The 13,102-nt window shown below is 33.8% G+C and overlaps 1 protein-coding gene across 7 annotated transcripts in view; it reads right to left on the reverse strand.

The window, feature by feature from the left end:
* Nucleotides 1–365: 365 nt before the first annotated feature.
* The window catches only part of OSBPL3 (oxysterol binding protein like 3), a 106,636-nt gene continuing 93,899 nt past the window's right edge, over nucleotides 366–13,102 (reverse strand). For all 7 annotated transcript variants that reach the window (XM_088150693.1, XM_088150688.1, XM_088150690.1 and 4 more), the window contains 7 exons: nucleotides 11,276–11,339; nucleotides 10,367–10,445; nucleotides 9,433–9,577; nucleotides 9,193–9,337; nucleotides 7,865–7,991; nucleotides 6,999–7,121; nucleotides 366–6,216 (listed from right to left, as the gene is read on the reverse strand). In XM_088150693.1, coding sequence (XP_088006819.1) covers nucleotides 6,120–6,216; nucleotides 6,999–7,121; nucleotides 7,865–7,991; nucleotides 9,193–9,337; nucleotides 9,433–9,577; nucleotides 10,367–10,445; nucleotides 11,276–11,339 — 780 coding nt within the window. In that variant the 3' untranslated portion in view covers nucleotides 366–6,119. The remainder of the gene's footprint in view (nucleotides 6,217–6,998; nucleotides 7,122–7,864; nucleotides 7,992–9,192; nucleotides 9,338–9,432; nucleotides 9,578–10,366; nucleotides 10,446–11,275; nucleotides 11,340–13,102) is intronic.

Genomic DNA, 13,102 nt, shown 5'->3' on the forward strand with positions numbered 1-13,102 from the left:
TAAAATCTATTGTTGGATGATCAGGATTTTTTTCATTGTATAGTAAGAAAACCTGGAAGACAACACTGCAACTTAAAAAAAAATCCACAATGCAGGAATTATATGAGGTTATCTTTAATGGAAAGATAGTCCATTAGCAGGTTTATGTTAATATCTTCCCAATAAAAACCAACGCACTGTGAGATTCATTTGAACAATTAAATATTTGGAATAGAATGGATCAAGCATGCATGAATATATGAGAATTAAGGTGGTAAGGGCTTCTCATAAACACTTCACACTAATAAAAAATGAGATTCTCTGAAATTTCTAAAAACATAGAAATTCACAAACGTATTAATGTGGTAATTAAATAGGAGAAGGAAGAACAACAATAGATTTATTGCTCTTTGAATGAGAACTTGAAAATAATTTTTCTAAGGAAGAAAGACAGTCATACAGATTGTGGTCTACTGACAAATACAAAGTTAATTTACAGTTGATTTATAAGGTCTTAAAATGGATGCAGATTTTATCACATACCACTTTCTTCACACCCCCCCAGCTGACTTTAAAACTGTTATAGAAGATTAAAAAAAAAAAATCCCAAGTACAACAACTTCCATTACTATATTACCCAAATTGGAATACCCCACTTCATTTTTGTATACTGTATAACATAATCTAATAGAATATTGAATAATATTTAAATAAAGTAAAAATGCAAGGGCCTTTTACATATCCAATATATTAACATTCCATCAATTCCAAATACAGAAGTTTTTATTTTGTATGCAGAACAGAAATTGTTCAGAATATACCCGTGAAGTAAGCACAATTTGAGAGTTCCTATCAAGATGAATTCAAATTTAAACCGTTGATTCAGTGAAATCAGTGGAACTTAGATATGACTAACCTAACTTCCACTGATTGTAGTGAGTCCCGTTCAGCTGTGAATAAATCAAGGTGCAACCTAATGAGTTTGATGTACATCAAAATTATTCCATCCAAATAATCCCCGTTTTATAAGAGAAATGCAATATTCTCACTGCAGTCAAAAGGGATTTAAAGTGGAAACTATTACTTTAATTAAGGATTTAAAATTATTCTATCCATAAAATAAAAGTACTGAGATTCCAGAATTGTACCACATTAATACAGAATTTACTTAGAAAATCAACAGTGCATGTTGACTTTTACAGTGGAGCACTACTGTTAACTTTTAAAGGGAATATTTTTGCTGCTATTTGTGCATTCCTATATATATTTGGTTCGAAATAAATCCTATTTCATTGAGGTTTATTTCCAGAAAAGCAAATACATGCTATTGTCATCTGAAACAGCCTTGAAAGTACCTAGCAAAAGTTAATGAAATTTTACAAAAAATAATTGCACACAATGTCCAATTTATAGTTGTCCTGTGCCCTACACAACAGAAAAAATAAGCAAGTATCTGCAAATATATTACTGTGTATTATTTGCAGCACTGGTCTTGAAGTTAGGATTCAAAACTATGCATTTGTTACATTAATTTTGGGAGACTGCAAACGTTTGAGGAAAATCAGAATGAATCCTATCCTATCACAGCCTGCGCAAGCTGCAAGTCATTCCTAAGGAATTGTATATCTAGTCTGCTTTTGCTCCTCATTGTTCTCATGAATGTTGTTTTCAGAAATGGAGTTCATGCTGGCTAAACAATGAGCAGGGAGACAGGAAGCAGGGTTGGCAGTCATCCTCTATAAGGAAGCAGCAAAGTATAGGGTAGAGAATGCACAAGAAAGTGGATTTACTCCCAATGTGAATGTACAGTTGGAGAAAAAGCTACTTTCCAATGGCTGCAGAGGAACTGGAATTTTTCTCTACTTGTTGCACACCAACACCAAGTTGTTGGTAGTGACATAGTCATAAGAGGGGGGCCTCTGGCAGCAAATGTAGGAATGTCTCTATGTGTACTAGACTTCAAAAAGGATTGGCTAAAAGGACCAGCAGAGAAAGCATAGAAATACATATTTGGTAAAATAAATTAGATCTGGGCCTGCCATTTGGCATAATCTAATTTATTTTTTTCCTTTTGAAAATACTGTATTTGCTAATATGTTTCAAGTATTTGCATGGTATTATATGAGGATACATTTTCTTTTCACACATTTTAAGTTTTAGATGTTGCATCATATTCTTAAAAAAAAATGCAATTGCTTATAACATCATGGATGGGCAACCTCTGTCCCCCAAGCCACGTGTGTGTGTGTGTGTGTGTGTGTGTAGCCTGCAGTCCCTTAAGAGAATATGGGACACGGATTATCCATTGCTGCTGTAGTTTACAGCCAGTAAGTAGTTGATCACATTTAGTCTGAAACTAGATTTGTGCATGAGTTATTTCAGTACCAATGTTACAATATTATATGGATGACTGCCATCAAAAAGAGAATTGCTAATTATCTCAATGCAGGACTGTCAGATACTAGACAAACCTTCCAAATGGCACTCAGTATCATTTATAATATATATGAGATTACCATATATGCAACTACCAGAGCACTTTCCTCCCTTTTGGTATACACACATTATGTTCTTTGGGAACTGGCATTAAACACCTGATTATTCAGAACACAGAGCTGGACCATGTGAACTTTAGAAGTACGAGCAGAGGCTGTATGTATGCTTTTGCACCACAGTGTTCAAGTATTCCTCTTGCCAATTACCCTGAAGGGCTAATATTCAGGGTATTATGGTGATGACTGAACATATTTTTAGCCATTATTTCCATTAGTTATGTTCTTCTTACCACTATAAATATTTGGAAAGATCACAAAATATGTGAATGAGCCTTATTTCATGTTGTACCTTCCTCTGGAAGAGAGACTTTCTGATTTTTGTAGAGGACTAATCTGTATACATAAAGACTTAGAGTTCTATGTCACTGTGATAAAGCTAAATTAATTGATATAATGGGTGTTTTACTGGAAGCTGCACATCAGAGTGAACCAGAATTTCTGAGAATTAGAGTTTATTGTAAAAGAGCTAGTGCGTGCTGCTTAATTGGTCCTGCTTGTACCAAGCCAGTGGGAGTAGTTAAACAAACTGCCAAAGATCCTTTCATATTTTATCATGATATCCAGTTTAAAATTCCTGGCTTCTTTCTCTATAAATTGGACTTGGAAATCAAGAGCAAGCTATTGCTTTTGACTCTAGCTAGTAGCACACATTTCCCTGTTCTGTTTATAAGAAACTAGGTAAATACTGAAATTATTCAGGATGCTGACATACATGATGAAACCTTGCCTATGTGGGTTTAAAAAAAAACCAGCAACAAATATATCAGTTTCTCCTTTTGTATTGTGAATTACAATATTTCTGTTCCAGAATCTAACTACTTGATTTATGTATTGTGGTAAGTTCCTGACTTATGAACCATTAATGTACTCAGTTTAAAAGCTATATTAAATTTTAAAAACTGTGTTTGGAAGGCATATGGTACAAAACAGTAAAAAAGAAAAGAAAGCTGTTGTTTCCAAGGATAGCAGCAGACCTGCTCCTGAATAGTTCCTGAAGGTATAAGGCAAAATTAAGTCAGTCATTCTTAGCTGAATATGGAAATGATGTAAACTAAGAAAATATTTTATGAAATGTATGCAGTGAGCTTGTCCAAATATTGAAGAACGAAACCCCACAAATAGTTCATAATAACTGATATTTTTTAGAAGTACTAATCCCAAAGAATGCTGCAGGGAATTTTAAACACTTAAAAAAAGCATCATAGTTATATAATATGAAATAGAGAACTAAAAGTCAAGATACTGTTAAAACACTTTCTGTGTTAATATAAAAAGGATGAATGAATGTGCATATGTAGATACGTAGGTAGGTAGGGGTGTGTGTGTGTAGGATGCGTTAGGCAGAATAATCCTAACTTAGCTTATCGGACAGCTATTTAAGGGAGGTTTAATGAGATGCAAATGCGTTATTGATAGAAAGGAGGAAGGGAGAAGTCCAAGTGATCTGTGTACTGGCAGTAACCATGACAAGATTCCAAAATTCTCAGTTTACAGCAGGCGTAGCACTGCATTTGTTGGGTCCAGAGGCGTTGTTCCCTCTCTTTGTCTATGCCAGCTTTAGAATCTAACAGAAAAGGTATTGCAAATGGGAAGAAAGACAAGTAACTCCCCTGCTTTGCCATTTCATGATGAAAATGAATTGATGAAACTGTTTTACCAAAGTTAAATGCTGTACCATGTAGTGACTTGGCTAAACTGTAGGCCTCATTATGGGATCTTTAGAATAAACTGGTTGTTTTTAGATTATGATCTACATGTTTAATAAACAACAATGTGAAAAACCTTTCATGTGTATCGTTTGAAATTAATGGATTTAACTTCCATATATGCACTTTGTAATAAAGAAATCAAATGTTTTGCCAAAGAAAGAAGAAAGTATTCAACACTGTGCACCAACATTATTCCTTGGTTTGTAGGCTACAAAATGCAAAAGCTCATAGAACAAGTCTGTGTCCAGACAGTAATTTTTATAAGAACATGTATGATACTATAATAAAACTATAATTTAATAAACAAAAGGTTGTCAACTTTATTCCAAAGTGCTGTTTTTGTCTATTTCAGATACGGGCTAAGCCTGCTAATGAAGATATTACAATATAAACAAAGATACTGGAAAACATATAACTGTTTAGTACAAGACAAATAATTACCCAATACTAGAGTTAAAGGAAGATCATAATTTTCAAATGTGTATCTAAGGCAGATGGTCAACTTTAAAAAAAAAACATACAAGGTATTAAATAAGCTGCTTAGAAGAGGTAGAAAATAGCAAAATATTGTTTTAGAAAAACATCTGTCCTTTAACATAACTGCTACTTTGCAAATGGTTAAAATGAAGGATTTTTATATTGTCTTAGTTACTTTTTAAAGAAAATAAGTCTACAGAATGAAACAAAAAAGTTCTGTCAATATTTAGCTCAGTTTAAAAACTGAACAGTATCTTTTTTCATTAGGTCATTTCTATCCATGTTAGATAGGAGCATCATTTGAGAACAGGGTTACACGTCACCTCCTGACCCTCTGGAGAGCCACAGGAGTCTGTCTGGCAGTATAACGAGACCACCAGAGGAATGGGATTGAATGGGGGGGGGGCATTTTTCTGTGTTTGTGGGGTTTTAAGAATGTGCTTCAGAAGGGACAGGAGTGTGTACAAAGCATCTCTTTATGAATCACTAAAGCATCCATGCCTTTTTCAAGACTTGCATGGCTCTCTCCATATGAAGTAAAGTGGCTGTGCGTCCATGCACATATGAAGGAGGCTTGGAGCGACTTCCCAAAGCAGCCACACAAGCCCAGGGGGAAAAAAAAAGACATGACTGCTTTAAAGATTTGAAAAGCGGTGCTTCATATGCTTTTTAAAGCATCTCTTTCAAAGGATTTGCACAGGCTTCCTGTACAGCCTTATCCACATGCACCTTATGAGAAACATTTGGGACACAATTCACTTGGAACTGCTCCTGTGCAAGTCCTGATCAAGTCTTCAATTCTTCAACAGTTTTCAGTTCATTTCATCAAGTCCTAAGAGAATTTCCCAAAGTTCTTTATCCTTTTTGTAAGGCAGTAGAGTTGCCAATACTGCTACCACTTATATTATTTCTTAAAATAGTTTTTTTTTAATTAGATACAATATTAAGTTGCTGAATCTGTTAAAAAAATAGTCCAGTGTTGAAACAGAATCGTAGGCAAGAGACATCATAACCACACAATAGCTTTGGTAATTTACTGCTCTGTGGAGGGATCAGCGCCAGCTATTTGCTTGTGTTTGTACGGCTAAATGCTGCTGACTGATAATATCTTTATAAGGCATTAAATCTTACTTGTATTGTCCTTTGGAAAAATAGTGTTAATCTCTCTTTTGTCCCCATTCAAAAATAAGATTCAAAAATCACCTATTTATACATAAAGAAAATTAGAGTTTTTGTAAATTTGAAAAGATATTACTTTTGAAATAGAAGAGGAACAGAATGAAGTAAATATACATGCCCAAAATCTCAAGTAATAGTCTAGAAAATCAAAATGATATGCAGCATTTTCTTCCTTATGAACAGGAAACAATTGTTCAGTGTCCTCTTCTCTTGTCTGTTTTCACCACAGCACAGGATTATCCAGCATGGAAAATCCAGGGTCTTTTCTAAGTTCCAGGTAAGTTCCGTTGCTTACCCAGGAGTCATCTGCAGATTTCCTGTAAAAGAGTGAATAAAGCAGTTTTGTTCTGCTGCTAACATGTCTGCTTTTATTCTCTTGTTTTATGGATCGGGTAGTCAATGGTGGAGTGTCTAGATGTTCACTGAACTTCCCTTCAAAGCATTCCCAACCAATATAGCCAATGCTGAGGGATGTTAGCAGTTGCAGTTCAGCACTATCTGGTGGGACACATGTTTTTAATACTTGGACTACTGGAAAGGAAATACAGAAATTTCCATCATTTTGTAGCACTTCATCCTACTTCAAACTCTTTTACAACTGTCACATAGTGGAAAAGACTGAGTTGTGGGGCATACCCCAGGATAAATCGCATGAGATGAGGCAGCAATTCTCAACCACCTAGAACCAGCATAAATCAGTGTCTGTTGCACTGGAAACAGATGGGCCTAAAATGTTTATTTAGTTTTAAATATGAAAATTCTTAGGAGTAATTTGTATGGAAAAGAATAAATTAAATGAAAAATCCACATAGATTTTGGAAAAGAGACACCAGAACAAGAAATGTATTTCAATATTCTACTCAAGGATTTCTCCTCTTTACTCCTTACTCCACTGCTGCTTCTTACATACTTCTGTTGGAAGGTTTCAGCCACTTTATCATGAGATAAAGAATTTATTCACCCCATTCTAACCAGAAAACACTAATAAAAATGCCTCCAGCATTTAGCCAACTCACACAAGAAATTAATTTTTATTGATCTGTTACTAGATAAAAAATCCAGTGTTACCAGATCATGTAAGTGTCATGTTATAAATTACCTGAAAAATCTAGGATGGTGTTCTATATTGCTTTCTTCTAGAACTTTCCGTTGTTCTCTCTGTAGCTCTTCAATTCTTTGTTTTTGTATTTCTGCACCTTCAATATTTCCTTCTTCTAAGAACCTGTTAGAAAGCAATCATACATGAACAAAACAATATTTTAATTTTTTTATTTTTAATTACAAAAAGAGAAAAAAACACAAAAAGTGGTTTAACAAAAAAGTGAAAAAATACAAGAGAAAAAAGTGTTAATATGTCATTATAACAATAAACAATTACAATTCTATATATGCTTATCTAATGCAAATATTACTCAAGTACATATATATTTCTAAATGATTTATATGATCATTTTTTTTAAAACGTAGTGTATTTTGTATAAATGAGTCCCATATTTCATTATACTTGTCCATACAAAGTCTATGTCTATAGACAATACACTCATAATTGACAAGTGCAATCAGGTCTTCAATCCATTGAATAAATGGGGCCATACATTTATCTTTCCAATGAATGAACAAAACAATATTAACATATACCAAGTTGTGTGATTCTCCCATCTTACTGTCTTGTTTTTTTACTCTGTCAAAAGCCCGCAGAGATTGCACATTGGGCACAAATGGCTATTTGTGAGAAAATTCAGTGGAATAATTCCAGAAGTGAAGAGTAATTATATTGAAACAATGATTGCCACTTTTCTGGAGGCACGTCATAATCAGTGCTTTTCCCACCATTTTTCTCCTTGTCCAAAAAACAACCGACAGAATGAATTCTCTTTTCTTTGATGGAGCAAAAACTCTGACTATAATAAAATCTTTCTGCATTAATTTAGTTAATATATATATATATATATATATTTAAATTACCTTTGGTCTGGCCTAAATCGGGTGTCAGTAGGTGGTAATAGTGGTCTAGTGATAGGGTCCAATTCATTTAATTCTAATGCAAACTGCGTGAAACCATACCATTGTTCGTAGTCTTTAGGCATTGGTTCTGTAAATGAAAAATGGAATAAATTCTTAGGTAAAATTTATATCTTTTTTCCTGTAAGTGAAAATATTATACCCCCCCCTTTTTTTTAAAATAACAAATGCAAAAGGATTTTTTTGGTGTGCATTGTACCTCAGCTTTTAAACTCTCTAAAATACTGTATCTGAAAGTACCATTGCAATAATTCTGCTAAAACTGTCTTATATTCAACAGCAGTTGAAATAGCAACAGAGGTTTTTATGTACATTTTTATGCCGCTGATTTACACCATTTTAAAAATGGTTACGCTATTTTTTCATATTTAGGATTACTTGGATTTTGTTTTGTGTTATATAGAGCTTCAGTGAAGATCTATATAAATGAAAAAATATACACACTATATTTGTTTTAATGCCTCAATGCAGTTGTAATGTGTACTTATGTACCAAGCATTTCTTTTCCTTTGATTGATGTTTATGAATTTGTTCCTGGACCCTTGTGCAAGTTGAACGTCATGGAGCATGCACAAAATGGAGTCCTGTGTTTTTTTTGTGTGTATAAAAGTCTGGTTGCCATGTTTACACGTGCAAAGACCTGGCAGGAATTGTTAAGTACAATCAGATCATGTAAGTGACATCTTGTATAACCCAAGACCACCTGTACAGATAAACAGTTGAAAATCCGAATCTGCTGAGTATACTGTACACTGGCTGGATTCACACAACATTCAAAATAAAAAAACAAGCAAGCCACTTTTTGGCTTAGTGTGTTGTATAAATCCACCCTGTATATTCTGACAGTTGCTTTAGCTGTACTATACTTATCCAGTTGCCAGACAATATTCTTAATTTTAAACAGTGATTTGGAAACCTATTTTAATCTATGATGTATATCATGGTTTGCAGTTAATATTTAATGAAGCTTCAGATATTCAGATAAAACTATTTCCTCTGATTATGCTTTATGTTTGGATATGGCCATATCAGTATTCTTTCCCTGAGAAAATTAACATTTGTAAAATACATATCTTGAGAAAATGAACCCAGCAGTCCTAATCGTGTTCCATTTAAACATTTACTAATTGGTAAATTTTCCAATAAAACTAACAGTGTGCCATATTATAAAGTATTATAGAGAAATATGCTAAAATGAAATATGATTAGAGTAGGAAAATTTAATAGATGAGCATTAAAGACTAAATATAAATGGCCGAACAGTCACTAACTTGCTCTCCAGATGCAATTTGATGAAGATGGTGTTTCGCAATAAATACTTTCGTGCCATTTTCCAAAAAGCCGATGTACTACTTTTCCATTTTTGTCCAAAACACTGCCTTCAATCTCATGAACGCTGCGATTCCAATATTTAGTCTGGAGAAAAAGTTAGCAAAATCTGTATCGTGTTAAAAGTTCAAAGCAAAAGAGAAGAGAAAAGCCAAAAAAAAAAAAAAAAAGGTCTCAATTACCTTTACAAAAGTAAGTTTGCAGTGACAGCTATCATCATTCAGATTCTTGATAATGATCTCTCCATAGTGTTCTATCCATCGCTGTCCATTTAAAATATTATGAATGCAAGATGTTACTTTATTCCATTCATAATGGTCTCTAAAACTAGAGTAGAATGAAGAATATTAGCACGTCATGAAAGAAAAAAAGCTAGCTAATAAAGTGAACGTATTTTCCTAAAATACTCAAGTAAAATACTGTGAATATCCCATTTCGATCCTTTCAGAGAAAAGAGACACTGAGATAATGATTGGTTCACATATTCTCAACGGTAAGGTGTTTTCTTGGGTTTTGGCTTAACATGTAATATGTGAATCCAGCCACTGTGTCTTGTAAAATATGTGTTTATCACTTAGTAGATAGTGTAAATTCAGCCAGTTTATTCAATAAATAATGGTCAAAGAGATCATGGCTTTGCACAATGTGAGAATCCATTCAATAGTCCTGAGAAGAAATACCAACACATTTATAGAACAAAAAAAGCAGATAAATCAAAGTTCTTCAGAAATACTGATATTCCACAAACTCTCCATAAATCAGTTGTAACAATCCTATGTAACTGAGGTTTTCAAGTGAACCTCCCAATGGAAAAAATAAACTTAACATTTAAGTGTCACAAAATCAGCTCACATTAACCATCTGTGCAGTCTTTAAAGCTGATTAATAGAAACAGAAAACAAATCACCGGAGATATTATTTTATTGACATAATTAAATCTTTTTAGAACTACATGGAAAATTAAGTGCACATAATTTATATTTTGTTAGGCTAAAGAAAGTGAACAAAATCTGGAGATATTTGTGGGAAAGGAGGCTTGAGAACTACTGAGTTGCAAAATGTGACCTTGCCAGCCAATCCTGGTCCAACCATCATGCTTGCTATTGGAGAACTTACCCTGGCAAAATTACATGTGTTGTACCAATTGGTACTATTTCAATGGATTTTCCCCAGAATTTGTTTTTCCATCTGATATCTGAAATTAAACAAAAATCATCAGCAACAAAATCAAACAAAACCTTAATAGTCATTGGAGCTCTGTCTATGGTTAAGGTTTTTTGTCATATTATAAGCCCTAAACTACTAAAATAAATAGGTAAACATTCAACTTTTAAGCTTACAGAAGTGCTGCTAAACATACAGAACCATAAAAATGTAACATCCAACTTCCAAATTTACAGCAGAACTGAACATAGATATAACAGAATAAATATTACGGAACCATGATGGAATTCATCCTGTTGACAATAATATTTATTAATGACATTTAAAGCTATATACTATAGCAAATATATTTACTTAGGCTGCTTCCCTAAACCAATCTGACTTCAAATTAAGCTTGATGAATTCAGTGGGACCCCTTGGATTTCCTCTTTGTGGAGGGTGGGTGTGCCATCCATTCAATTTTCTCAATAGCTTTCATGCTGCTTCTGAAGGTTTCCCAATTTGCTAGATGGTCTCCCATTGCAAGCACCAAAGGAAATTTTTAAATACAAAAATCAGGAAAAAAAATTGTTTTCCTCTACAGTTGTCATGATTCACCAGAGTACTCCAAAGGAGTGACTGGATTAAAACTCAGTCATATGTGCATGGACAGATTTCCCCCCCATGTTGATCCCAAGGCAGATATATCAAGGTTCCACAATTATGGGGAGATACTGCATTCTAAAATTCTTAATAGAAAGTTGGCTTATTATTCAAATTACTTTCAGTATAATGCCACCCAAACATCTCCCTCCTTTCATCTTCTAGATTTGTTTTGCATTCCAACATTTGATGGTATTAAATTATAAATTAAAGCATTACCTTGCCAAAATACAAAGTTATCAGATTCAGCATGACATGCAGATATAGCTGGATGATGACTGACCTAGCAGGAAAGGAAGGGAAGGTTACAATTAAATTTAAAACCTTACTTTCAATTCTCATATTTCTTATTAATTTTTCAAATGGCTTCATTTTTCTTTGAATACAAGGTATTCCACAAGGGGGAGCTAGTAAAATAAAAAACCAACTATGATTAAAATAATGCAAAAAAATAAAAATAAAAACAAACAATGGGAATTGAAAGTAATTATGTTTTGTTTTGAATGTAATAGTTGAACTCAGGTTAAGGACTCAGTGCAGCGATGGAAAAAAGGGCTAATGGAAACAAAACAAAGACTATACAATGGCTTTTGATTTGAATTGCTAGAAACTGCGTGTCTGGAAAGATCCTTCATACAAAATGATGTACTAGGTGAACGGTGAAGAAAAAAAACCTATTAAATAAAATTCAAGCTGTAGGAAAACATACGTGGGAGAAACAAAACAAATGGAAAAAATACAGCTAAACTTTATATTCAGGTCTTGTAAGATTTGTATAAAACCATGTTATGAAATCTTACTGCGGGATAAGCCATAGCCTTTGGGCAAAAAGGGTCTATTTCCAGTTAAGAACAAATATATATATTGTTCTGAAACTTATTTTATTGACTTTTCCAGCAATAGGTTCTTTGTGTTCCTGACTTTTATTCACACAATTTCCTCTTGGTGACTGAGTTAAGTGGCCAGGTTGGATATGGTGCATCTTTTATGTACATAAAGTACAATTTACAACCTTTATGTAAAATGCCAGAAAGTATTTTCATAAAGTTTCCAACCTTTTATTAATGGAACTCTTTCTTTTTCCTGGGGGTAAACAGGTGAATTTGGATTTTTGGATTTTTTAAAAAATAGAGGATTTTTTAAAAAACCATCCAAACAGTATTTACATGGGAATATCAACAGATAGAATTCCAGCACTTGATGCCAAAGTAATTATTTGAGGATACAGTATATTGATATTATTGTTGACACTTTCATGAAGGATTAAAAACTAATATCCTTTACTCAGAAGACATACCAGGTTCACTGTTATTTATATCAGCATTATCTGGCAAAATTTATTGCCATTAAAATGGAATTTCATAGTCGCTTGAATGAAACAGTCGCCTCACATGAGGATGCCATTCTGCCCCTGACAGAATTCTGGTTTCACCTAGTATGCAGATGTCAGGCCTAGCCCAAGGAACTCCAAGAGACCATGTAAATTCAGTCCAGCAATGTTTATTAGCTACAACCTCTAGCAAGAATCTTCCCAGACTGAAACCCCAGTTCCCAAGTAATGCCAGCCACAACATTGTGAATTCCTCAGGGAGGTGCCAGTCTCATCCTCTTATCTCTCCCTCTCGCCTCAGGAGATGAAAGAAAATGTTTTTTCTCCCTGAGTCTGGCCTTCATAATTCCATTCCATCACAGCAGGCCACAAACACAATCTGGATTGCCAATACTTAGATGATGGGCCATTACTTTTTATATAACTACACGCAACTACAAGATATTATATATCTTTGCAAATTTCAACATGCAAGGTAAATATCCACAATCCATCTCCCAGTCATGGTGTATAAACTGTTTAATCATAAGCAGCTTTCTGGTTTTAGCTGGAACACTTAAGCCTGACTGAAATGAGGTGAGGTACCTATTCGAGATTAGACTGGAACTAGATCAGACTGGAACCCAAGCAAGAACATGTAATTAATATAGAAACATATATCTCATCAATGACTAAGATGAAAAGAGATTAAAAACACATACGTAAATACTCAGTAT

Source organism: Python bivittatus, unplaced genomic scaffold, assembly GCF_059951505.1.
Source record: "Python bivittatus isolate LINGU-HERP-01145 unplaced genomic scaffold, Pbiv_v1 ctg000610_np1212, whole genome shotgun sequence".
Lineage (NCBI taxonomy): Eukaryota > Metazoa > Chordata > Lepidosauria > Squamata > Pythonidae > Python > Python bivittatus.